This window comes from Carica papaya, chromosome 4, assembly GCF_054855325.1.
Source record: "Carica papaya isolate Zhongbai chromosome 4, ASM5485532v1, whole genome shotgun sequence".
NCBI lineage: Eukaryota > Viridiplantae > Streptophyta > Magnoliopsida > Brassicales > Caricaceae > Carica > Carica papaya.
In genome coordinates this window covers 27,352,456-27,378,632 of record NC_142312.1, presented here as the reverse complement: position 1 = coordinate 27,378,632, position 26,177 = coordinate 27,352,456, and the positions used below count along the sequence as shown (strand labels likewise).

General features: G+C 34.1%; 1 protein-coding gene and 1 non-coding gene across 2 annotated transcripts; one reads left to right on the top strand and one right to left on the bottom strand.

The window, feature by feature from the left end:
• Nucleotides 1-13,034: 13,034 nt before the first annotated feature.
• On the bottom strand, nt 13,035-15,656 carry LOC110820762 (GDSL-like Lipase/Acylhydrolase superfamily protein). Its single transcript, XM_022050345.2, has 5 exons — nt 15,270-15,656; nt 14,479-14,612; nt 14,002-14,235; nt 13,552-13,801; nt 13,035-13,318 (listed from the first exon to the last, which is right to left on the bottom strand). Exons 1-5 carry the CDS (start codon nt 15,523-15,525, stop codon nt 13,098-13,100), a joined length of 1,095 nt encoding a protein of 364 aa, XP_021906037.1. The 5' UTR covers nt 15,526-15,656; the 3' UTR covers nt 13,035-13,097.
• On the top strand, nt 14,275-14,347 carry TRNAF-GAA (transfer RNA phenylalanine (anticodon GAA)). Its single transcript has one exon. It is a non-coding gene; the product is annotated as a tRNA-Phe (tRNA).
• Nucleotides 15,657-26,177: the final 10,521 nt, after the last annotated feature.

The following is a 26,177-nucleotide window of genomic DNA, read 5'->3' as shown; positions in this document are numbered from 1 at the left end:
CGGAATAGACGGAGAAAGAAAGGGCTACGCATAACCGCACATTCCATAAACGCAGCGGCTCCTCCAGGGACACCTGTGTCCACATCTCCCGCAATTAAACCGACAAAACATGACATTAACACAGAAACCCCTGCAGCATTGCCATCCAAAAGGGCACCTGATTATGCACAAACCGCAGTGATTAACATCCGACGAAACGTCGACGCATTGGTTCCGGCAACACCGCATCCGAACTCCCGGCGGGTGCTCTCCCCGCCTGCAAATCCACGGCCTCCATCTACACCCTAGCTGCCTCGGATTAGAACGATGAAGACGATGATGACTTATCACTTGCTCAAACCACGGCGACGTTGTCGTATTTTGAGCCGGATCGCCTTTTGCTATCACGGCAAGTGATAGTACGAAGAGTATGAAGATGGAAACGAAAGGGTTGAGCAGTAATCTCGCCATTTGAAGAAGAAGAACTTGAAAAGCAACAAGGGGATCATCGTTGATGGATATAAATATGAAACTAACTGGGTTAGTTTATGTTTCTGAGATGTCTGGTATCGTGGGCGGAAACTTGAGAATGTTGAGGTGGTTCATGTTTTTCCCGCATGGGTAACAAAGAAGAACTGAATCGTTGGCTTGTGGGTTGCGGGTGGCGGTGGCTGTATTTGCTGATTGCGTGAGAAGACGGTTTTGCGTGGCTTCGTTCATGCAGGACTCTCGCGGTTTAGTAACAATGTTAGAAATCTATAAATGTGAATATATATGTATATATATGTCAAATTAGTTATTAAAATTTTGTACTTTTTACCATCCAATTTTTTATTTCTTTTAATTACAATTTAGTTGTGAATAATTTTTATTTATTTCAAACTCACAATTTCATCTATTTTTTAATTAAAGATAAAATAATTAAACTATATTCAAGTATTTTAAAAATATATGTAATTTTGATGATTTAATTAATTATTAAATTAATTATTAATTATAAAATTATTTTTATTATTTTTAAACCATCTGTTTTACCTAAAATATTTACTATTTTTAATAAAAAATTGAAAAAAAAATAAATATTTAAAACAAATAAAATATTTGAGGTTAAATTACACTACAAAAAACAGATATCAAATTATAATGAATATCAAATTTAAAAAGCTTTGTGTGATGAATTGTTGTAAGTCTATAAAATCACAACACAATCAAAAATAGATAGAAGAGTTAAAAGTGATTCTTTCTCTTTTATCTTGTGTTTAAAAGCTTACATTAAGTCAAATCATGCACTAAGTTTAAAAATCACATAACCATATACTATGCTCTATCTTTACCCAAAAAAAATATTAAGTAAGTGTTTTAAGAGTAAAGTCAATAAAAAAAAATTTAGGGATGATAGAAATATAAATAATTTAGCAAATTTTACAAATATAATTTGTAACATTCCGAGCCCGAAAATTAAGCTTTGGCTGTTGTAATTTATTTTTTAAAAATAATAATAAAATGTAGAGTTTAATTTTAATTATTTTTTTTTGAAATCTATGTATTTCGGATAAATTTAAAAATAATTTTAGAAAATATGACCAAACTGAAAATAAGGGATGACATGTTTGAAAAAAAATTCAAAAATGAGAGGTCAATTCATAAAAAGGAAGAAACGGACCACATGAATGCCCAGTCAAGGGCACGACGAATCAATGCACGCTGCGTGGCGGACACGCCAACAGGGACCCCACGCAGGAAGCCATGCTGGCAATCCACATTTTAGGGCGATCGAATGACCCGTGTCGCGCACGGACGACCCAGATCATATCCCATTTGGATTTCAAATGAATGGCTCTGATTTCCCACATGACGGATCCAACGGTCGCATAATCAACGACCCTGATTTGCAGAGTTGATTAATCAAACAATCCATAAGTGTTTTCTAAATTGGCACGATTGGACGATCTCCATTGCGCCATGTGGACCCATACGGACGGCCCTGATCGAAAAAAGAGAGGGATTTAAACCTCTTTTACCTTACTCCCCAAAACCCTAATCGATGCCCCATCGAAGAAGAAGAAGAAGGGCAGCCAAAGGGGAAGCTCAGCCACCGGAGGACAGTTGCGTCATCGTACCAGAGACCAGAAAACACTTCGGTAAGCTGTATTTTCTTCTCGTTCTTTCTGTTTCTTCGCCCTTTATCCGCCTAACACGTTTCTGATGCAGGAAAATCGAGAACAACTGTAACATGCGAGAAAAGAACGATGGAGCTCAGCTAAGCCGCTGTACTGGAGGATCGAAACTGCCGGTAAGCATCCATTTTTTTTCCTCCCTTCGCTGAGAAACACTCCCTAACCATGATTTAAACTGATTTCCATTAAGAATCGGTCAAAACTGGTATGACCGAGAGGAGGAACAGCTGAAAAATGCGGACTAGGCGGCGGAGCACGGTGGCGCATCACGACGAAACCCCAACCCAACCTCCCAGTGAGATTTTTGCTTTTTTTTGCCGTTTCTTGCATATTTTCATGCCATTTTAACATTCGTTTCAATCTTATAAGAAAAATTCAAAAAATCCAAGAAGTGAGAACTGTCGAGAACCGTAGTAAAAAAGGCAGTGTTCTGGATACCGACCCAGGGTAAGAATCTCTCACCCTTTTATCTGTTACAGTTAAATTAAAGTTAAATTAATATTAAATAAAAATTTTAGATAATTGGCGACCCCTTGATTAATTAAGTACAGGTTGTCGATGAAGCTAGTAACTGGTCAGTTTATGCTTGTTATTAGTTTAATTATGTTAGTTATTTCTCTAATCGTTTTATTCTACTTATCTATTTACTGTTCTATTTACTCCAATTTATTCACTTTAAATATATGATTAGCATAATATGATTTCTTAATCTATATTTTTTGTTGCTCTATTGTGTGCATAACACGTCCCAGTCAGCATAATGCATATTTATTTCACTCACGTACTCTAAAATATAAATTTTGTACTCTTATGTTGCTTGAGATGTAGATATACGTGTCATTTAAGCCTAAATAGTAAATAAAAGAAATGATATGTGTGAATTAAATGTGTTGAATAAAAGGGCTTACCAAGTATCATGAAAAATAGTGTACGAAATTGATGTATAGGGTGAACCCTACTGTGAATATTACCCTCAATTGTACGAGACTGAAAAGTCCCATACTAGACAGGGTTAGAAATTGGTTTAATTACGTTCATATCAGACGAAGTATTAAAGCGGTTGTATATTGTGGCACCCATTACCAGACATAGTATGGAGACAGTTGTTTGATTATAAAGAAAATATTCGTGTCCACGTACAGTGGGGATCCCTATGAACCTTCAGTGACACCAATAAGAAATGTAAAATGATAAGGAATCTAATTTTACAAAATAGCGAAGATTCAACTGTTATATGTCTTTTGAAATGTATATTGTTATATTGTTATTCTAATACTCAGGCTCGAAATTTGGCATGAGATCAATTTTTGCATTTAAAAATAAATAAAAATTGATTTATAAATTAATTTAATTTGATTTTTATTGAATTTATTGGAAAAACTAGGTTAGAGGTGTAATCGAAAATAATTTTAGAAAAAATAGGTAAAAATTTGGGTTTGGGAGTGAAAGAAAAATTAGAAACAGGAGGTCAAACTGTAAATAGAAAAAATTATGTCACGTAGGACCGCCGAGTTAGCAGCCCGAACGAACTGAAGCACGCTGTGTAGCAAGACACGCTAACGTCGCATGCCTCGCGATGGAACGGCCCAGGATCGATCCCGCATGTGTGGAAAGCCAGAATTTGTTTCCCCCTTAAGCACGATAGGACGGACGATCTATATCAAAGCAGGATGGATATAAATATTTTGCATCACACGGGAACTCAAACCCTAGCCATCCGCCCCTGCCGGAGAAGAAAAACTAAACACCTGAGAAGAAGGCCGACCACCACCGCATTGGAGCCACCGCCAACCACCAAAAAAGGTAAAAATTCTCCTTATCTGTTCGAAATTTGATTTCGAGTACCCCTATAGCTAACTCAGAGCAAAAGAGATGATGGAAAAACCAAAAATTGCTGGCAAAATCCAGCAAAGCCATCGTGGCCAAAACCCCAAAAACTCTTTGATGAGCCCCTTTCCAATTCTCGTTTCACGTGATTTTTCGATTATTATGTTCACCGTCCTTTTTTATGTAGGTTAGCCGAAGAAAGAACCTCAGCTGTGAAGGAGAATCGGCAAAGCCGCCGCACCCGGAGGTCCTTCCGCTGGTAGGTTTGGTTTTTTGTGATATTCTGACCAACCAAGGCCCCTAACATATTTTTCTGCAGGGATACGGCAAAAATCGTCCAAAAATGGACCAAAACTGGCTAAGTCGATGTGAATGAAGGCGGAGCCACAGCGGCTTTGCCATGCCGAAACCCCAAAATTGGGCATTTAGACACCGATTTTGGATTTCTTTAGTATTTTTAGGTATGTGACAAGTTATTTAGATTCTGCAGAAAAATTTAGAAAACTCGGTACTTGTTAAGAGGCGTAATAGACAGTACAACATCCCGACACACCGATCTGGGTAAAAATCCTTCACCCTATTCTCTGTTACGGTAAATTGAGCCCTAATAATCGATAATTGTGTATTTTTATGAAAAATTAGAGAATCCTAAAAATAATTACAGGTAACTAGTGAAGTCGGAACCGATTAGTTCACGATTGTTCCAATTTCTTGTTTATTTTCTTGTACTGCTATATTGGCTTTTTATTATATGGTGCATGTTTTAAATTTATATTTTCTATAACCTTATTGATTTATCTAGTTTATTTGGCTATATACTATCAGCATGAATGCAGTTTAACTGATATGTGAATATAAAATGAGCTATTAGTATTGCATGGTTAATTGTTATCTTGATGTAAATCTGTAGGTAAAAGACTTACTAGGTACTCGGGAAATGGTGGACGGGCCATGTACATAGGGAACCCTACTGCGAATATTACTTCAGTTGGATGAGGCTAGGCCAGTAAGGTTTGGGAGATATAGTTCACCCTCATACCGGACGAAGTAACGAAGTGATTGAATATTTGGCACACATTACCGGACGGGATATAGGAACGACCAGTTAATTATTTAATTGAATATTAGGTTCACGAGTAGGATGATATCCCTATGGACCCCAGGGGTACCGATAAGCGGGTAAAAATAAAAAGTGATTGTCTCTTATTATCTTATAGATGAAAATAAAAAGTATATGAATATGGTCTTATAGGTTATTTTTGAAAAAACTCGTTATATAAGTACGGAATAAATGATTTTTTTTATATTAAATGTATTTACATCAAATTAAGGGCTCCATTAGTTTTTTTTTTAATTTTTAGCAATCTTCAATTTTTCGTATTTGTGATTAGTGTGACATTTTTACTGGCTAGTGTAGTTTACTCTTTCATTAACTATTCAGATCAAGAAAATCAAGAACCAAATTCCGATCAACAAGAGGGTTGTGAGTAGTTCACCACCCAAAATCCCTTCAAGCACTAGTGAAGGTTGTTATAAGATATTTATTTATTTGTTTTGCTTCAATTACTATTTATCTTTTAGAAGGGAGACTCTCATAACCCTATCAGGTATTCTAAATTATTGTGTAAAGAATGTAAACTCTAACTCTATTATTCGTTTCCGTATCTAATTTATGAATTTATTTTTATTTAAGTTCCGAGTCTTTACAGTTGGTATTAGAGTCGCATTCCTCAGAACTATTCCGTACACAAAAACTTAAAAACACCCAATACGAACTATCGTCCAACCCTTCCTTGTGAAAAAATGGGTACAAGGATATGAGGAGAGGAGATGAAGGCCCCTACTGAATATGGCAACCCAAGACGAGTCACTTCGAGAGAATCTCAATCGACTCATCAAGATGTTAGAGACACTTATCTCTGCCCAGCAGGGCAGAGAAGAGAAGAGGGAATTGTATGACCCTCCACCACTGTTACAGTATGAACCACCCCTACAATGAGAAGATTTAATGTCATCTCGATATAAACCTGTCCCTCCATTGTATTATTTGGTACTGCCATAGTATAATATGGTGCCTCACCATATAACCAGGTGCCACCACAGGGTCACCCGGTCCCTCCCCAACAACATCTAGTTCCTCTTCCATTGGACACGATTTCATCCATGATGGTGCTGATAGAGGTTGACATGTGGGACTTTGATGTAACCCTATGAATGAACTGGTTAGCGGCGTATCATACCACTGTAGATTGTTTTCACAAAAAACTTATATTTAAGCCTCTTAACGAATAGTCATTTACAAGCTAATAAAAGTTTTGAACATTATTTCCTCATAGCAATTTCTTTATTATATAACGCTTTAACTAGGTTGTTTTCCCTACATAGGTAAGCCTAAGAAAGAAATTTATATTCAAGAGATCTTGGTAGTCCAATACTTCCCAGATGTATTTCTTGATGAACTACCCAGACTGTCAATAGATAAAAAAAGTTAAGTTCACCATAGACCTTCAGCCTAGCACGCAACCTATCTTAGTTTTCTCTTATTGCATGAGTTGTACTGAGATGGAAGAGTTGAGGAAACAAATCAATGAATTACAGGATAGTGGATTCATCCGACATAATGTGTCCCCTTGGGGTGCTGGAGTCATATTTATAAAGAAAAAGGGATGGAATGTTAAGGTTATGTATTGACTACAATGGATTGAACATGGTCATGACCAAGAACAAGTACCCCTTCCCCAGGATCAATGACTTTTTGACCAGTTGTAGAATGCCCGAGTCTTCTCCAAAATACACTTGCATTTAGGTTACCATCAAGTAAAGATCAGGGCAGATAACATTCCCAAGACAGTCTTCCAAACCAGGTACGAACACTATGAGTTCTTAGTCATGTCATTTGAATTAATCAACGCACCAGCCATCTTTATGGACTTGATTAATAAGGTTTTTAGACAATTCCTAGATCAATTTGTCGTTTTATTTATTGATGATATCCTGATCTATTCAAAAATTAAAGAGGAACACGTTCACCACCTGACTTAGGTTTTGCAGGTTCTTAAATAAAAGAAATTGTATATAAAGTTGAGTAAGTGTGAATTCTGGCTCGAGCAAACTACCTTCCTATGACACATCATATCAAGGGATGGAGTGTCAGTAAATTCCAAAAAAGTTGAGGTAGTGCTTGGTTGGAAAAAATTAACATCGGTCAAGGAGATTCATAACTTATTGAGAATGACAAGTTATTATCGCAGGTTTGTGGAAGAATTTTCTAACCTAGCTGCTCCTTTAACTCGGCTCACAAAGAATAACGTTAATTTTAAGTGGAACAAGAACTGTGAAAGGAGCTTTTCAGAATTAAAGGAGCGGTTGACTACTACACTCGTGTTGGTTTTACCGAATGGGACATGTGGATATACAGTTTATAGTGATGCCTCATACCTATGATTGAGTTGTGTTCTGATATAGCATGGAAATGTCATAACTTATGGATCTAGCCAGTTAAAGAGTCATGAGAAAAACTACTCTACCCACGACTTAAAACTTACTGCTATTATTCATACCTTGAAAACTTAGCACCACTACTTGTATGGGGAGACTTTTCATATCTATACCAACCATAAGAGCTTGAAATACATATTTACTCAGAATAATCTCAACATACGTCAGAGATATTAAATAAAACTCCTCAATGACTACAATTACAACATTTTGTATCACCTGAGCAAGGGTAATGTGGTAGGCGATACACTCAGTAGAAAAAGTATGAGTATGTTAGCTCGTCTAATGATTTCGAAATATAGGGTTATAAGACTCACATAACATATACGACTTCAGGCCTTAAAAAGAGTTACATAATTGGCCTATCTGACTGTTCAACCTGAGTTGATTCAGATAATAAAAGAAGTTCAATCCGTTGATTCCACCCTAGCAGCTCTCAGGAAGGATGCAGAACAAATAGTAAATTCAAAATACCGAGTCTCTACCGATGGGTTGCTCAAATTTCAGGACAGGGTGTGTGTTCCAGGTGACAACAAACTGAAAAGGGACATAATGATAAAGGCTCATCGCTCAAAGTTTATCATTCATCTCTAAATCACTAAAATGTATCAAAGTATGCTACCTTGATTTTAGTAGAACGGGATGAAAAGAGAGGTAGCCGACTTTATTTCCAAGTGTCTAATATGTTAATAGGTTAAGACAGAACATCAATGCTCAGATAGGTTACTTCAGCTATTATCGATCCCAGAGTGGAAGTGAGAACACATCATAATGAATTTCATGATAGGGTTGTCTAGAGCACACTCAGGACATGATGCTATTTGGATAATTATCGACTGACTCATCAAGTCTTCTCACTTCTTAACAATCAAGATGACCGACTCCTTAGACAAGCTAGTACGAATGTATATTAAAGAGATAGTCAGGTTGCATAGAGTGTCAGTGATAGTAGTATCCGACATGGACCTCAAGTTTACTTCTCAGTTTTTGTCTAGTTTTCAGCAAGTCATGGGAACGAAACTATCTCTTAGTACCGCATTCCACCCTTAAACCGATGGACAATCAGAGAGGACGATTTGCACACTAAAAGATATGCTATGAGCTTGTTTTCTTAACTTCGGGGGCCATTGGGATGATCACTTACCTTTAATATAGTTCACCTACAATAACAGCTTCTAAGCAAGCATCAACATGGCTTCGTACGAGGCATTGTATGACCGTCATTCAAATCATCGATTTGTTGAGAAGAGGTGGGTGATAGAAAATTGTTCAACCCAAATCTTGTGGAGGAGACTACAATTAAGATAATTAAGATCAGAAAGAACATTTAGACAGTTCAAAGCAGGTATAAGAGTTATGCAGACACCTGGAGGAGGGATTTAGAATTTGAAAAAGGTGATCAAGTGTTCCTCAATATCACTAATTTCAAGGGAATCAATAGCTTTGACAAGAGGGAGAAAGTAAATCCTCGGTTCATTAGACTATTTGAGATCTTAGACAGAATTGGTGCCGCAACCTACAGACTGGCACTACCTTCAGAGCTATCTAGGGTACATAATGTGTTTCATGTGTCCATACTATACAAGTACAACTCGGACTCCTCACAAATCTTGGCCTACAAGCCCCTTTTACTCTATAAGGATCTATCTTATGATGAGGTACCAGTGGGTATTGTAGACCGAAAGAGCACAGTTCTCTGCAATAGAGAAATTCTCTTCGTCAATGTCCTATGACAGAATCACATACAGAAAGAGACCACATGGGAACTAGAATTAGACTTCAGAGTCTAGTATCCAAAATTTGTTTAACTAAGTGAGAAGGCGACAAATTTAAGGGACCAAATTTCTTCTTAAGAGGTGGAGAGCTGTAATACCCAGACCCAAAATTTAGTTTGGAATTAATTTTTACATTTAAAAATAAATAAAAATTCATTTATAAATTAATTTAATTTGATTTTTATTGAATTTATTGAAAAAAATAGGTTAGGGATGTAATCAAAACTAATTTTAGGAAAAATGGGAGAAAATTTGTGTTCAGGGAGTATTTTTGAAAGAAAAATTAGAAATAAGAGATCATAGTGCAAATATAAAAAATTGTACCACATAAGACTGCCTAGTCAGCAGCCCCCACGAACTGGAGCACGCTGCGTGGTGAGGCACGCTGACATTAGTGCCACACGGGATGTCACGCGGGCGATCCGTGTGCCCTGCAATCAGACGACCCATGATCGATCCCGCACACGTGGATGGCCCAAATTTGTTCCCCCCTTAAGTGCAATCGAACAATCGATATCAAATCACAATGAACGTTTTAAATTCATTTTCACCTTAAGCGCGATCAGACGGACGATATCAATCGCAATGGACGGTCCAAATCAAAACGGGATAGATATAAATACCTCGCATCACATAGGAACCCAAACTCTAGCCGCCAGCCCCCGCCGAAGAAGAAAAACCAGATGCCGGAGAAGGAGGGCGACCCCCGCCATAGTAGAGCCACCACTTATCGCCAAAAAAGGTAAAAATTCTCCCTACCCACTCAAAATTCAATTTCGAGAACTCCAGTGGCCAAATCAGAGCAAAAAGAATGACAAGTGAGCTGGAAATTGCAGGTAAAGTCTGGCGAAGCTGCTGCGGTCAAAATCCCTCCGATGAACCCCTTCCGGATTTTCGTTTCACATGATTTTTTTATCATTGTGTTCACTGTTTTTTTCTGTGCAAGTTAGCTAAAGAAAGAACCTCAATTGCGAAGGAGAACCGGTAGAGCCGCTGTACCCGGAGGTTTCTCCGCCGGTAGGTTCAGTCTTTTGTGATTTTCGAGCCAACCTGGGCCCTTAACGTTTTTTTCTGCAGGGATACAGCTAAAATTGTCCAAAAACTAGCCAAAACCGGCTAGGTCGAGGTGAACCACTACTGTGGGTGGCGGAGTCGGCGCCAGAGCACGGCGGCGATGCCGTGCCGGAACCCTAAAATTGGTCGAAATGAGTTTTGGACACCGATTTTAGATTTTTAGTGTACTTTTAAGTATGTGACAAGTGTTTTGGATTTTGTAAGAAAATTCAAAAAACTCGGTACCCATTAAGAGGTGTAATAAACAACACAATATCCTGAAACACGAATCCGGGTAAGGATCCGTCACTCTATTCTCTGTTACAGCAAATTGAGACTTAATAATCGATAATTGTGTATTTTTATGAAAAATTAGAGAACCCTAAAAATAATTACAAGTCACTTGTAGAACCAAAATTGGTTAATTCATGATTGTTCTAATTTTCTGTTTATTTTCTTATACTGCTCTATTGGCTTGTTATTATATAATGCATGTTCTAAATTTATATTTTCTATAGGCTTATCGATTTATCTGGTTTATTCGGCTATATACCATTAACATGAATGTAATTTAATTGATCTATGAATATAAAATGAGCTATTTATATTTCGTGGTTGATTGTTATGTTGATGGAAATCTGTATGTAAAAGATTTACTGGTATATAAGAAATGGCGGACGGGCCCGGTACATAAGGAACCCTACCGTGAACGTTATCTCAATCGGACAGGGCTAAAAAATCTCTTACTAGTAATGTTTGGAAGATATGGTTCACCCTCATACCAGACGGGGTAATAAGGTGGTGGAATGTTTGGCGCCCATTACCAGACGGGATATAGGAATGACCAGTTAATTATTTAATTGGATATTGGGAGGATATCCCTATGGACCCCCAGAGGTACCGGTAAGCGGGTAAAAATAGAAAATAATCGTCTCTTATTATCTTATAGGTGAAAATAAAAAGTGTATGAATATGGGTCTCATAGGTTATTTTTGGAAAAGCTCGTTACGTAAGTACATAATAAATTAATTTCTTTATATTAAATTGATTTACATCAAATTAAGAGCTTCATTAGTTGTTTTTCTAATTTTTACCAATCTTTAATTTTTTGTATTTGTGATTAGTGTAATATTCTTATGGGGCTAGTGTAGCTCACCCTTTCATTAACTATTTCAAATCAAGAAAACCAATATCCAGATCCCGATCAACAAGAGGGTTGTGAGTAGTTCACCACCCGAACTCCCTTCAAGTACTAGTGAAGGTTGTTTTATGATATTTATTTATTCATTTTGCTTTAATTATCATTTATCTTTTAAAATGGATATTTCTATAGCCTTATTGGGTATTCTAAACTATTGTGTAAAGAATGTAAACCATAACTCTATTATTCGCTTCTGCGTTTAATTTATGACTTTATTTCTATTTAAGTTCCGACTTTACAATTATTCTAATTTTCATTTTAATGAATGACATTCAAAAAGTTCAGGTTAATCGAGAAAATACTAACGTTTTCAGTTAAATGAATAATGAATGCACTAGGATTCGAGTCTTATTAAGAATTAACTCCATTGGTTGTTTTGTATTTTCTACAATCCTTTGATTTTTCGTATCATTGGTAAGGTATTGATATTCTTACTGAGCTAGTGTAACTCACTATTTTCTTATTAAACATTTCAAATTAGGATGATCAAGACTCGGATCCTGAACAGCAAAAAACTAGTTAAGAGATTACCTTTTCTGTTTCGTCAATTTTGAGTAGAGGTTAACCATATTTGTTTTATTTTGTCTTTTCCGTTTAAGTTTGAAATGCATTCTCATAATCCCTATTGTGCATTTTAAGTAAACCCGCAATGAATGTAACCTTCAAATTTTAATTATTTCTGCTAAATGATAAACTTCAATATTTTTATTTTATTATTACTGAATTATACGCTCGAAGTCCCAGATAGAGGTTTGGACTTTTACAAAATTAGTGCACTCCAAATTTATTTTAATTCCTAAATGAAGCAACTCCAATTAATTTAATTTTTTAAATAATTTATTATTTGTTAAATTTGATATTCTTAAGGGTGATCGCAATTTTTATTTAAAAAATAACATTTTAATCATAAAAGTATTTGTTGGTCAACATTCTAAACATCAAAATTAAGTCGTTGTCCCAGTCATATAATATGATATATTCATAATTTTATTCTTATAGAGTGCATTAAATATCTTTTATCTATATATATGAAACTAGTTATGAGATTTTATATCCAAATCCATTTAATTTAATAAGAAATAAATATTATCTGATATACATTTTTCTATTAAAGCATATATTTGGGTTAGATCAAATTTGGATTGATATAAAACAAAAAACAAAAAAAACAAGTCATAGCGGGTTTGAGTTTAATATTCTAATATAATCTTTTTAATATTATAAATGTACTTATTTATATTAGTAAAATAAAATATATTTTCTTGATAAATATAATTTCAATTTATCTTTGATAAATAGTATTAGTATGTATAATAATGTATATCAATACATATATTTTCAATATTTTACTAATATAAATATAATTATATTAATAATAATATAATAAAATAATTGTCTAGTTCATGTTGGATAATTCTTAAACTCTCAAAAAAAAATTAAAAAAAAAAACTCTATAATCTAATTACAACATCATCACATATTTTCAAAGTTGTAGACAAGTATTTTTTTTTTTCTAAATAATCATAGAAAAGCACTCAAATAATTAATTATTTATAAAAATTTATCTAATTACATAGAGCTTACATCTTATATATTAATTAATTGTTGTAGATTCATTGGAAATATATCTTGCGAAGAACTAATAAAAATAGTATCAACCAAAATACGGGAAGCTGCTTCTGTTGGGTGGTAAAGATCCCAAAAGACGTGGTTTTTTCTGTTCGAACAAAATTTAGAAATAGGTATGCAAGGAACCTTAGCTCTCAATTCTCCAAGTCCACAACAAGCCGAGTTAACCTCATTGAACCCTGAAATAAAATGAAATTTTCAATTTCTAATTTTTTTAAATGTTTATGATGAAGTATAAGATCTACTATTTGTATTGTATATGAACTAAGATACAAAAAAAAAAAAAAAAAAAAAAACTTGATTATAAAGATAAATAAACAAATATATTAGACTAAAAATATATTTATCTTATTATTTTATAAAATAATATTTTAAAAAAATAAGTAAAATCAATTAGGAATCATGTACTAACCGAAGGTAGATGATTTTTGAATAATATTGTTTAATATATTGTAAGTGTTGAAGTATGAATAATTGATGTCGTGGAGCTGTGACTTCAATTCTTGTAACATTGACCTTAATCTTTCATTGTATTGAATGCACCAATGGTTTACTTCTTCATTACATTCGTGAGTTGGGATCTTTACTCTTTGCGCGGGAATGCAGCCTATTACTCCAAGTCCAGCAACAAGAAATTTACGACCACCATAATCATATAGTCTCTGCCAGTCAAAATATACAAAAACTATTTTAATTTTGTATATATATATTTAAAAAATTTATATATATGTATATAAATTATGTGTAATTATTAAAAATAAAACAACTTTTTTTTTAAATTTAATAATTTAGTTAATGTATATTATTTTAGAAAGGAAGAAAAGATATCACATATGTTATAAACTGAAACTTATGATAATACCTTTAATTGCTCTTTTAGTTTGATGACCATTAGATCCACATATTGCTGTGGGGTATTCTTCTTGCGGAGATCGGACGATCCAAAGTAGTCAAAGATGTCATTGCTACCGACCACAATGGTGAAGAGCGATTTAGAAAGGTGTGTGTGCGTAGCAGAGGATCCCAGCCGCTCCACCAAAGCACCATAAACAGAAATATAATTACCTACTTGTTTCGACAACGGTATCGATTGCCCCTAGAGATATAATAAGAAATTTGGATTAGAGTTTCAAAAGCGGGGATAGCTCAGTTGGGAGAGCGTCAGACTGAAGATCTGAAGGTCGCGTGTTCGATCCACGCTCACCGCATTTGTTAAAATAACAATTTTTGTTCGAATTAATATTTGAGATTTTTATTTCGTGGGCTTCTAAATTGAAAGCCCAAATGGTTTTTTCTTTTTCCCTTTTTTTTTTTTTAAAAGAAGAAAATTTTGACTTACAAAAACTTGGTCTGTGCCATTGAAGATTCCTGCACCACCAGAGGCAAAGCTAACACCAGTTAAGAAAGCGGAGACGTTGTTTTTGGTTCCCGGCGAGAGATACGGCGGTGACGTCGGTAAGCCCACTTTTTCAGCTGACAAAATAATATTAATATATATAATTAAATCTTCTATACAAACAATAATAATCTTCAACTCTTAAATACTTCTATTTAGTTAATTATGGAGTAATTATTTAGTTTCAAGTTTTTGTTACAAAATTTATTAAAGTGTAATAATAATATTTATAAATTTTTTTGATATATTTATACTGATATATATATATATATGTAACTTAGACAAATTTAGATGTTTTAGTTTGTTTTTAATTTGAGATATTTTAGCTTTTACTAAAAAAAATATTAAATTAATTTTTCAAATTCAACATTTGTTGTAGTTTGATGTTTTATATTTATTTTAAACTTTCACTTTTGTTTTATTTTTCAAAAATAATTAGATTTTATTTAGATAATTTTAATTAAAGTAGTATTAGTAATTTAATTAAGTCATCTTTAAGTTTTTTTAACCGCATTTAAATATGAAATAAATATTTTAACTTTTTTTTTTTTTTGGTTTCAAAAAAGAAGTAGCTGGATAGCTGCTTAATTACTAAAAGAAAATAATAATTACGAGCATATATCTATATATATATATATATATACTTAATTACTAAAAGAAAATAATAAGTACAAGCATATTATCTATATATATATATATATATAGAGAGAGAGAGAGAGAGAGAGAGAGGTTACCAATAAAATCAGCAGCATTCTTGCCATTACTGAACCTTCCAGTGGGTTTTCCGGTAGGAAAATCGACGCCGTTGTGCGGAAAATTAGCCTTGGCAACGGATATAGCAAGGAAGTTGTTGTTGCCGACGTCCACCAGTGAGTCTCCGAACACGTATCCGGCCGCCGGCGGTGCAGCCGCCGCCATTTCCCATTCACTCAACACAAACAACATGAAGAAGAAGGAGAAGAAACTCATCACCAGAAAACTAGTATCCATTACAAGTACTTAACTCTCTCTCTCTCTCTCTATATATATATATATGTATATATAAGCTTGGATACAGTAGTAACAGTGGCTATGTTAATTATAATGGAAATGATGGAACACCCACTTCAATTCCCTTACATACATATATATATATATATATACACACACACACAAATCAGACGCGGTTTGTTTGATTGAGATTTATAATGAAGTGAAATGCGGTGTCTGTGAATGTGAAAAGGAGAGATGAAAAGAGACTCCTTACGTGGATTTTAGGGGATCATGAAAAGGAACCCCACAACACTTATTCCACTACACCAGACATGTGGCATTGTCATACCTATGTGTATATATATATATATATATATTAGTCAAATTTTATTAAGAAAATAATTTATTATAATAATATGGGTAGCAAGATATAATTATATTTTCCTCCTTAATAGTTTCAAGAAATTTTTTTATTGGTCAATTTAATTTTCTCTTAATATATTATTAAAATGTCCATACAACATTATTATATATTTATTGTATATAATATTTTTATTATTGTTATGAATTTTCCACGTGTATTCTAAATTAATATATATCATGACATGATGGGGATTACAAAAATAATTGTTTCGGTTTTGATATACACACAAAATATTTTGCTTAAAGACATATATAATTTTCTTTTTTTTTAGAAAAACGACATGTATAATTAAAAACGAAGACTATTGACTTTTTTTTTTTTTTTCTCTTTGATTGGGACTATTGCATGTATATATATATATATATAGATATATGTAGATATCAATATTTATTGAGATAATTAATATGTAGATCGACGTATTTCTCATCTAACAGAATTATGTTCAAATTACGTGTCAGTCGGTTGTTTATCTATATCTATATCTATATGTATGTATGTATGTATCAATTATTTATTTTTCGAAGAATAATTTTGCAAGTTTTCAATTACGATTACATAGGAATAGTCAAAGTAGAAGCAGATAAGATACATAATAAAAATTAATAGTTAATTATATGCATATATACTAATTGGATGGGCAAGCACGTATTTTCTTCTTGTTTTATTAATGGGATATATATATATTTTTTTTAAAAAAATAAAATAAAATCAATTAAAATAAATAAACTGATTTTTTTTTTTTTTTGGTATGAATTCACACGTAGAAGAAAATATCAGACAACGAGGGATGGAAAATTTATGTGTAGATCCCAACCATTTGTTTAGTCAAATATATACGTACATGTAGTCCAATAAATACTTATTTCAAAATTTTTAGGCCATTAAAAATTGTAATTAACACGTTCTTTATATTACATTTATGTTTTATTTCATACCTTGCGTACATAAATAATACATATATAATTTATTTTATTTTTAAATAAAAAAATATTTTTAAATGAAATAAACGTTTAATATCAACTTTTTATATAAAAAAAAAAATACATAAGAGTTGATACTATTTTGTTGGACATGTAATTTAATTGATAACTAAAACAATAATAAATAAATACTATTTTGTGCTTTATTTATTGTGAAAAACTTAGAGAAACAAATTACTGATTTAAAAATTACCATCAAGAAATTACATTATTAAATGGTAAATTTGTTACACATATTTAAATTATTAAAAAAATAATTAAATTAATTATATTACTATCGTATATTTTGCATAGAGTCATACATATAAGTTTGGGGCTCGGGCAGCCGTCCCATTCCCAACCCACTACTTGCAACAAGAGATTCTCTGAGAAAAACAAAAAGTTAATAATTGAATTAGGCCTTTTTGTTTGTTTATTTGAATAAATTTATATGTTTGTTTACTCCCAACATTGTGTAAAAATAAAACGGGAAATTACATTTGTCCGTTGACATATTTAACGCAATTAATTTGGAGCAAAAACGTGTGGCCCGCGGCAGCTGTGGAATTGGTCGGCTTCGCGTGCCCCGTCAACCACGCACGCACTCTGCTTACTGCTCCCTGCCTCAGTCTATTCCCATTTTGATCGACCAAACCCCACTCCACGCCTTTGATTTTAGCCGGCCAAAAATGAGACCACCGTCGTTCGTTGGGGAGGGGGGGGGGCATGCCCACGTATAATTTTTTCCATGAAGAAAGAACCTCTTATTTTCATCCATTATTGCTATATTAACTAATAAAATTTAAGCATTTAAGAATAATATACAAATAAATTAAATTAAAATTTTGATTTTATTAAAGTAAATATAATATAATAATTATTATCAACTCATAATATCAACGTCTTGTCACTGATACAGAAAATAAAAGGGTTGTAGAAAATATAAAACAACCAATGAAACACACTTTTAATAAAATTCAAATGTTACTGCGTTCATTACTCGTTTAACTAAAAACGTTATTATTTTCTTCCATAACCTGCAACTTTTTAAACGCCGTACATTAAGATAAAAATCAGAATAACAATATAATAACATACATTTCAATAGATATATATAACGTTTGACTCTTTACATATTTTCCAAGTTAGATTTCTAACAATGTTCATTGCTACCGTATCATTTTACCTTCCATACCAGTGTCGTTGGAGGTTCATAGGGATCCTCACTACACGTGATGTAAAAGCCCAAAGCTTAGGAAAATAAAAATATTGAATTATATTAGCTATAGGCGGAAACAATTAAGAATTTAATATTTACATTCCTTACATAGTAAATCAGAATGTTCAGTAGGGTTACGAAAATATCTCTTTATAGCAGCTCATAGTAATGCAATAAATGGTTAAATCAAAACAAAATAAAATCCTAAGGAGTTAACCTCCACTGGGCAACTCTGATGGGGTTCGTGAGATGACCTCTATTCGCAACACTCCTGCTGTTCAGAATCTGAATCTTAGTCTTATTTATCTGAAATTATTAAATAGAGGAATGAGCTACACTAAACTAGTAAAAATATCACACTTAACACCAAAAATCAAATGTTGGTAAAAAGTCATAAAATAACCAATGAAGCCACTATTTCTTTTAAAATAAACTCGTTTAACTTAAAAACTATTATTTCATACTTATTCTTATGAGTTTTCAAAATCGATATATGAAGACAATACCTGAATAACATTGTAATTTCATATTCAAATGAGCAATAACAACAACTTACCTTCTTATCTGCTTACCAATATCCCTAGGAGTCTATAGGGATTCTCCCTACGCGTGGACCCAATATCTAAGTTATCGATTAACTGGTCATTTCCATATCTCGTCTAATAATGGATATCAAATATACCACCGCCTCAATATTCTGTCCGGTATGAGAGTAAATTATACCACCCAACCCCTTTCGATATGGGACATTTCAACCCCGTTCGACTGAGGTAATGCCCACGGTAGCGTTTTTTCTATGTAACGGGTCCGTACACCCTTCTCCAAGGCACCCGATAAGTCTTTCATACATAGATTTTCATCATCAACTAATCACTAAATCACATACCAACATCACATTTTTATCAATCAACAGTAAGTCACACAAATAGACAATACGTAAATTAAGAAAATATGATTATGACATTTATTTATAAACAAATCAACAGATGAGGAAAACACAGGTAGATAAACTAAATAATCAAGAAAGCAATTAAAATCAATAATTTAAAACATGTGATATAACAGTAAGCATTTTAGGCAATATAGGATAAAATAAACAAACAAGCTATGACAATTATACACTGACCGGTTTCGACTCCACTAGTGATCTGTAATTAATTTTAGAGTTTTATAATTTTCGCAAAACATAATGTTATTGATTATTAAACTTTAATTTACCATAACAAAAAAATGGTGAGAGATTCTTACCCCGGATCAGTGTTCGAAATACCGTACTTTTCACTGTGTCTCCTGGCGGTCCCTAGATTTCATGATTTTCTTTTGAAAAAATTAAAATACATGTCACGTATTTAAAAATACTCTAAAAAGCCAAAGTATGTGTTTTTAAACTTTTTCGACCAATTTAGGGTTCCTACAAGGCAGCGCTGGCTCTGTCACTATTTTTTGGTTTGGCTATTTCGGTTGGTTTAGGTCGATTTTGGCTAATTTTGCATGAAAACCTATGGAAAAACTAAGTTAAAGGGCCTCTGTTGCCGGAAAAGGGGAAAACAAAAACCATAACCGACAGAAAGATCTTCAGGCACGGCGACTTCGTCGTTCCTCCTTTCCGGTCGGTGCGTTTCTTCGGCTAACCTGCATCAGAACGAAACGAGCAACACAACAGTCAAAAAATCATGGGAAACGGGGAACGAGAAGGGGCTTATCGGAGGGAGTTTTAGATTTTGGCCGATGCAGCTCGATCGAGCTTCGCTCATATTTTTCGGTTCACCCGTCAGCCTTTCGGCTCTGATATGGACATTGGAAGATTTGATATCAAATTCTGAGCAAAGGACAAGAAAATCTTACCTTTTCAGCATCGGTGATGGCTCCAGTACGACGACGACGGTGGCCGGTCTCCTTCTCCGACATCTGGTTCACTTTCTGGCCACCCTTCTTCTTCTTCTCCGGTCATCCCTCTGTCGGCTAGGATTTTGGTTCCCTACAAAGAGAAGTTTAAATACTCATCTTCATTCAATCCAGATCATTTTCTTGAGTCGATGTGGAGCGAAGAGAACCATCCGATCGTTACCTGTTTAGGTCGATCAAGTGTGCGAATTAGGATCGTTCATCACGATCAATCCCATTCGTTTGATCGCGTTTGAGAGGAAACAGATCCAGGCCGTTCGTGCGCACGAAATGCAATCTAGATCGTTGGATCGCCCAAGCACGCGGATCACTCGCGCGGCTTCCTGCATAGAACCAATGTTAGCGTATTCGTCATGCAGCGCGTTCTGACTCGTCGTGGCTGCTGACGTAACTATCCCACGTGACTAGATTTTTTTTTACGATTTTACCTCATGTTTTGAATTTTTCTTTCAAAAGTACTCCCTCTTATTCACAGTTTTCCATTTTTTTTCAAAATTATTTTCAATTTCATCCATAAATCTATTTTTCTCAAAAATTTCACAAAATTAAAATGGAATAAAAAATTAAATTATTTTAATATATTATTTCATCAATTGAAAAATTATTCCGGACTAGATATTCGGGTCCAGATGTTACACGTGGATATATACACTTTCTTCATAATCAGATTGGTCGTCTTTATACCCCATTCGGTAATAAGTGCTACAACTAAAAATTATTTCAATATCCTGTCCGGTATGAACGACACTTATAAACTCCCAACCTCTCTGGTGTGGGACTTCCCAACTCTGTATGGCTGAGGATAACGTCAACGATATAATTCACTCTATGTACTAAGTTCATATACTTTTTTCCATGACACTCGGTAAGCTCTTTCATTCAATAACACTAATTTATGCCTATTTTTTCTTCTATGCAACCCATACCCCACAAATTCAAAGGACAAAATTCATGCTAGAAATTGGTAAAAAAATAAACCGTTAATTGAGAGTGAATTAAAACATCATGAGAGGATAAAACATGTACGACACAATAACCATAACGAATAAAATGAGACACTAAACTTAAGGTGGAATTTTTTAACAAACAGAGAGTGAAACTAAAGCATAGTTAAAATCAATTCAAGTGAAATGTACATAAACACATAAAATCAGATAAAAATATGACAAAAATGGCATATAGGCAACACAATAATGAGAAATGAAGATACACTGACTGGTTACTGACTCCATCAGTAACTTGTATTTAGTTAATTAAGAGGTCGCCAAACTATTTATAATTTTTCATTTATTATTGATTTAACTTTAATTTAATCGTAAAAGGATTTGGGTGAGGAATTTTTACACTGGGTCATATTCAGGGCACTACCTTTTTTACTACGATTCTTGGTAAGATTAAAAACATACATCAAAACAACATGAAAATATGAAGGAATGGCAAAAAAAAAAGCAAAAATCTCATCGGGGGTCAGGTTGGGATTTTGGCGTGGCAGCCGCGCCATGCTCCGTCGCTTGGTCCTCCTTCTCCAACGGTTCTTTCTCTCAGTCAAACTAGTTTTGGCCGGTTCCTGATAAAAATTTGTTTAAATCATGGTTAGGGGGTACTTTTCAGCCACAGAAGTGGGAAAATAGGGCTTTTTTGGTGGTTTTGGTCCTCCGGTGTGGTAGCTCAGCCGAGCTCAGCTGTTCCTCCCTCGCATTTTGCGGCTTCTCCCAGTCACCTTGTATCGAGTCATTCGATCAAACCTATTCAGAGAATTGATCTGGGCCATTCGTGTGCGCAGGAGTAGCCCCGAGCCGTTCGATCGGCCTGACACGCAGATTTCCATTGTGGCTTCCCGTGTGGAGCTCGTGTCGGTGTCTCCACCACGCGATGTGTGGTGATTCATCATGCTGTTGATTGGGCGTCCATGTGGCCTATTTCTTTCTTTTTGCGATCCAACCAATGCTTTCAAATTTCATTTACAAATATACTATAAAAGCTCTGAAACCTTTAAAAGAAATAAATTGATATTTTAAATGCGAAAGTAGATAATAGAGTTAGAGTTTACATTCCTTACACAGTAATTTAGAATGCCTGATAGGACTTACGAGAATGTCCATTTAAAAAGATAAATGGTAATTAAAGAAATAAAAAAAAGAGAATAAATAAGGATCTTAGGACAACCTTCACTATAACTTGAAGGGAGTCGGGGTGGTGAACTACTCACAACTCTCTCGCTAATCAGGATTTGGATCTTGGTCTTCTTAATCGAAAATAGTTAATGAAAGGATAAGTTACACTAGCTCAGTAAGAATATCACACTAATAACATATACAGAAAACTAAAGATTGGTAAAAATAAGAAAAACAACTAATGGAGTTCTTGCTTCAATTAAAGACATTTAATTTAAAGACATTCGTTTGATACTTACCGTAACGAGTTTTCTAAAAACAACCTATGAAGATCCATATCCATATCACTTTTTATTTTCACGCATAAAAGAACAAGAGACGACAACTTTCTTTTCTTACTTGCTTACTGGTACCCTTGAGGGTCCATAGGGATATCCCTCTATTCGTGAACTCAATATCCAATTTTAACAATTACCTGAACATCCCCATACCCCGTCCGGTAATAGGCGTTAAATATTTTATCGCCTCGATACACCATCAAGTACAAATGTGAACCATATCTCCAAAATCTTTCCGGTAAGGGACTTTTCAGCCCCGTTCGATTAAGGTTACATTCACGGTAAGATTCTTTATCTACCGGGTCTGTCTGCTTTTTTTCTGGGTACCCACTTGGTCTTTCACATAAAAATTTATATCAACAAAATAATCAATAAACGCATACCAATATCTTATATTATATTTACAGATCAATTAGACTATATTTATACAGACGATATAACTTATCATAATAAGGGATCGAATAACGGATAACTGAATAAATTAGATAAATCAATAAGGTCATAGAAATTATAAATTTAGAACATGTACCATATAATAACTAGTAAATAGAGTAGTATAAAAAATAAACAGAAAATTAGGACGATCTTGAACAAACCGGTTCCGGCTCCACTAGTGACCTATAATTATTTTTAGAATTTTTTAATTTTTTTTACAAAAGTACAAAATTATACATCGTTAAGCCCTAATTTACCATAATGGAGAATAGGGTGAGGGATCTTTATCCGAATCGGTGTTTCAAGATGTTGCGTTGTCTACCACGCTTCCTAATGGGTATTGAATTTCCTGAATTTTTCCTACGGAATCCAAAACAATCGTTATGTACATAAAAAATACCCCAAAAATTTAAAATCGGTACCCAAAATTCTTTTTGGCCAATTTTGGGGTTTTGCACGGTGGTGATTCGCCTCGGTCTGGCCGTTTTTGAATAGTTTTGGCCAGTTTTACACTTATCCTTGCGGAAAAACACATAAGAGGCATCGGTTGGCCAGAAAATTACAAAAAATTCAAACTTACAGGCGGGGGGATCATTGGGTGCGGCAGCTCTACCGATCCTCCTTTGCGGCTGGAATTTCTTTTTCGACTAATCTGCACAAAAAGAACGGTAAACACAATGATAAAAAAATCGCGTGAAACAGGAATCGGGAAAGAGCTCATCGGAGATATTTTTGGATTTTGGCCGCGATAGCTCTGTCGGGCTTTATTCGCAGTTTTTTGCTTACCCAGGCTTTACCAACAGTTTTCAGCTCATCCGTCATCCCTCTTACTCCAATTTGGCCACAGGAATGCTCAAAATCGAATTCCATGCAGATAGGAAAAATTTTATCTTTTTTCACAGTTGACGGTGGCTCCGGTGCAGCAGCAGTCGGCGACCGACCTTCTTCTCCAGCACTTGGTTGTTCTTCTCCAGCGGGGGCTGATGGCTATGGTTTGGGTTCCCTTGCAACGTGAGGTATTTATATCCATCTCGCATCGATCTGGGTCATTTATCGCGATTGATCTCGTCCGTCCGATTGTTCATAAGGAGAATACTAATCTAAGTCGTTCATCACGATTGATCTCGTTCGTCCGATCGCAGCTAAGGAGAAAAAGAATATGGGTCATTTACGCGCGTAGGATCGAACATGGGCCTTCGGATCGTTGGGCACGCAAATTGCTTGCGTGGCGCCAACGTTAGCGTATTTTGACACTCGTCGTGCTCCGATTCGTCAGGACTGTTGATTAAGCCGTCTCACGTGCCCGAATTTTTTTTTTTTTTACACTTTAATCCCCCTGTTTCTAATTTTTTTTCAAAAATACCTCCCGAACATAAATCTTTACTCATTTTTTTAAAAAATTATTTTCAATCTACTCCTTAATTTATTTTTTTTCAAAAATTTAATAAAATAAAAATATAAAAAATTAAATAATTATTCTAATAAAATAACTTAATACGAAAAAATTATCTTTTATCGTTTTTCAGGCCCGAGTATTACATATATCCTCCCTTATTTATAGTTTGGCCATGACTTCTAAATTTCATTTTCGAAGACGTTCAAAATGTATATTTTTCAAATAATAAAAATAATTAAAATAAAAAACTTATATATTATTATTTTTTTTAAAAAAAATTAAGATTCTATATTTCAAGCTTAATTTTAAGACTCATGATATTACATAATACACTTAAAAAAGAATAAATTTTAAATCATTGATAAAATTTAAACTTGTACCCATCAAATAGAAAACAGAAAATATGATAAATATTAAAGGACTGAAATGTTGGTAATTTTTAATAATTCATTTGGTGTCGGGAGTTGATTGCCGCCAGGGTCTCACTCCCAGCATTTGTCAAACAAATCTTTCAAAACAATACGTGCCGACCTGCCATGTCAAATCTTTCGAAACTGCAATTCAATCAACATGACAATTTTATTTGTTTAAGTCATATAAATATTTGAATACTTTTTTTAAAAAGTCATATTGCGTAAAATTCTTAACGTTATAAGGAACACGTATAAAATCTAAAAAATCAAAATGACTAAATTGTCCCAAAAAAGTCTACCCATTTTGACTTACAATAACATCAAACAACCATTAATAACATCTTGTATATAAACGTATATGAATTACAATAATTTATTATATATATATAAAAGGAAGACCAAAAATTACTGCATGATAAAATTAATATAATATATATTTTCAAAATATAACTTTATTTTCAGTTAATTGTAAATAATCTAAACTAGTTATGTAATATTATCATAATTTAATAAAAAATTCTTAATCCCTCACTACTATACATATATCTTAATTAAACATATGTATATCTACACTTTTAATTAAGTAATAATACTTATTAATAGATAAAACAGAATTAAAACGATAATATTTATAATACTTATCAATTTATGTAATGTCCAAATTAATTTAATTATAAATATAATTTTTTAATTTTTTAATTTTAATTTAATGTAAAAATAAAGAAAATGTGATGAAAGATGAAACTGAAAATAATTTTAGAAAAAATGAGTAGAAATTTAGATTTTATGAGTATTTTTGAAAAAAAAAAATCAGAAACTATAGGTCAAAATGCAATTTAGAAAAGTTTTGCCACGTAGGATGCCAGGTCAGCAATCTCGATGAACCAGGACGCGCCGCGTGGCAACGGACGCTGACGCGGTGCCACGCAGGCAATCCACATGCCCGTGATCGAACGACCCAGATCCGTTCCTGCACGCACGGACGGCTTGGATGTGTTCCCTTCCCAAACGCGATCGGACGACCAGATTTAAACGCGATCAGACGGCTTAGATTAAATCGCGATGAATGGTCTAAATTCACTCCCTATTTAATCGCGATCAAACGGTTCAAATCAAATGCAATAGACGACATAGATTAAATGAGAATGGATATAAATAATCCAATTCACACTAAACCCTAACCCTAACCGCCAACCACCCTCGCCGAAGAAAAAGACCCAGCCGCCGGGAAGGAGAGCCGCCGCCACCTGCCGCTGTACCAGAGTTACTTTCGACCGCCAAAAAAGGTAAAAATTTCTCCATTTGCTCAGAATTCAATTTTAAACACGTACATGGCCAAATCGGAGCAAAAATACTAGCCGATTGGCCGAAAACCGCGGGTAAAGTCCAACGACACCGTTGCGGGGAATTTCACAAAACGTCTCCGATGAGATTCTTTCCGATTCCCGCTCGTTGTAATTTTTTTAC

Bases quoted from the DNA above. Each gene is read 5' to 3' on its own strand.
- LOC110820762 (XM_022050345.2), bottom strand. From the start codon at position 15,525: ATGGATACTAGTTTTCTGGTGATGAGTTTCTTCTCCTTCTTCTTCATG. The intron at 14,236-14,478 runs GTAAGTCAAAAT...TTATATCTCTAG, and splicing joins ATGGCACAGACCAAGTTTTT to GGGCAATCGATACCGTTGTC. The intron at 13,802-14,001 runs GTATTATCATAA...TTTGACTGGCAG, and splicing joins AACTAAAAGAGCAATTAAAG to AGACTATATGATTATGGTGG.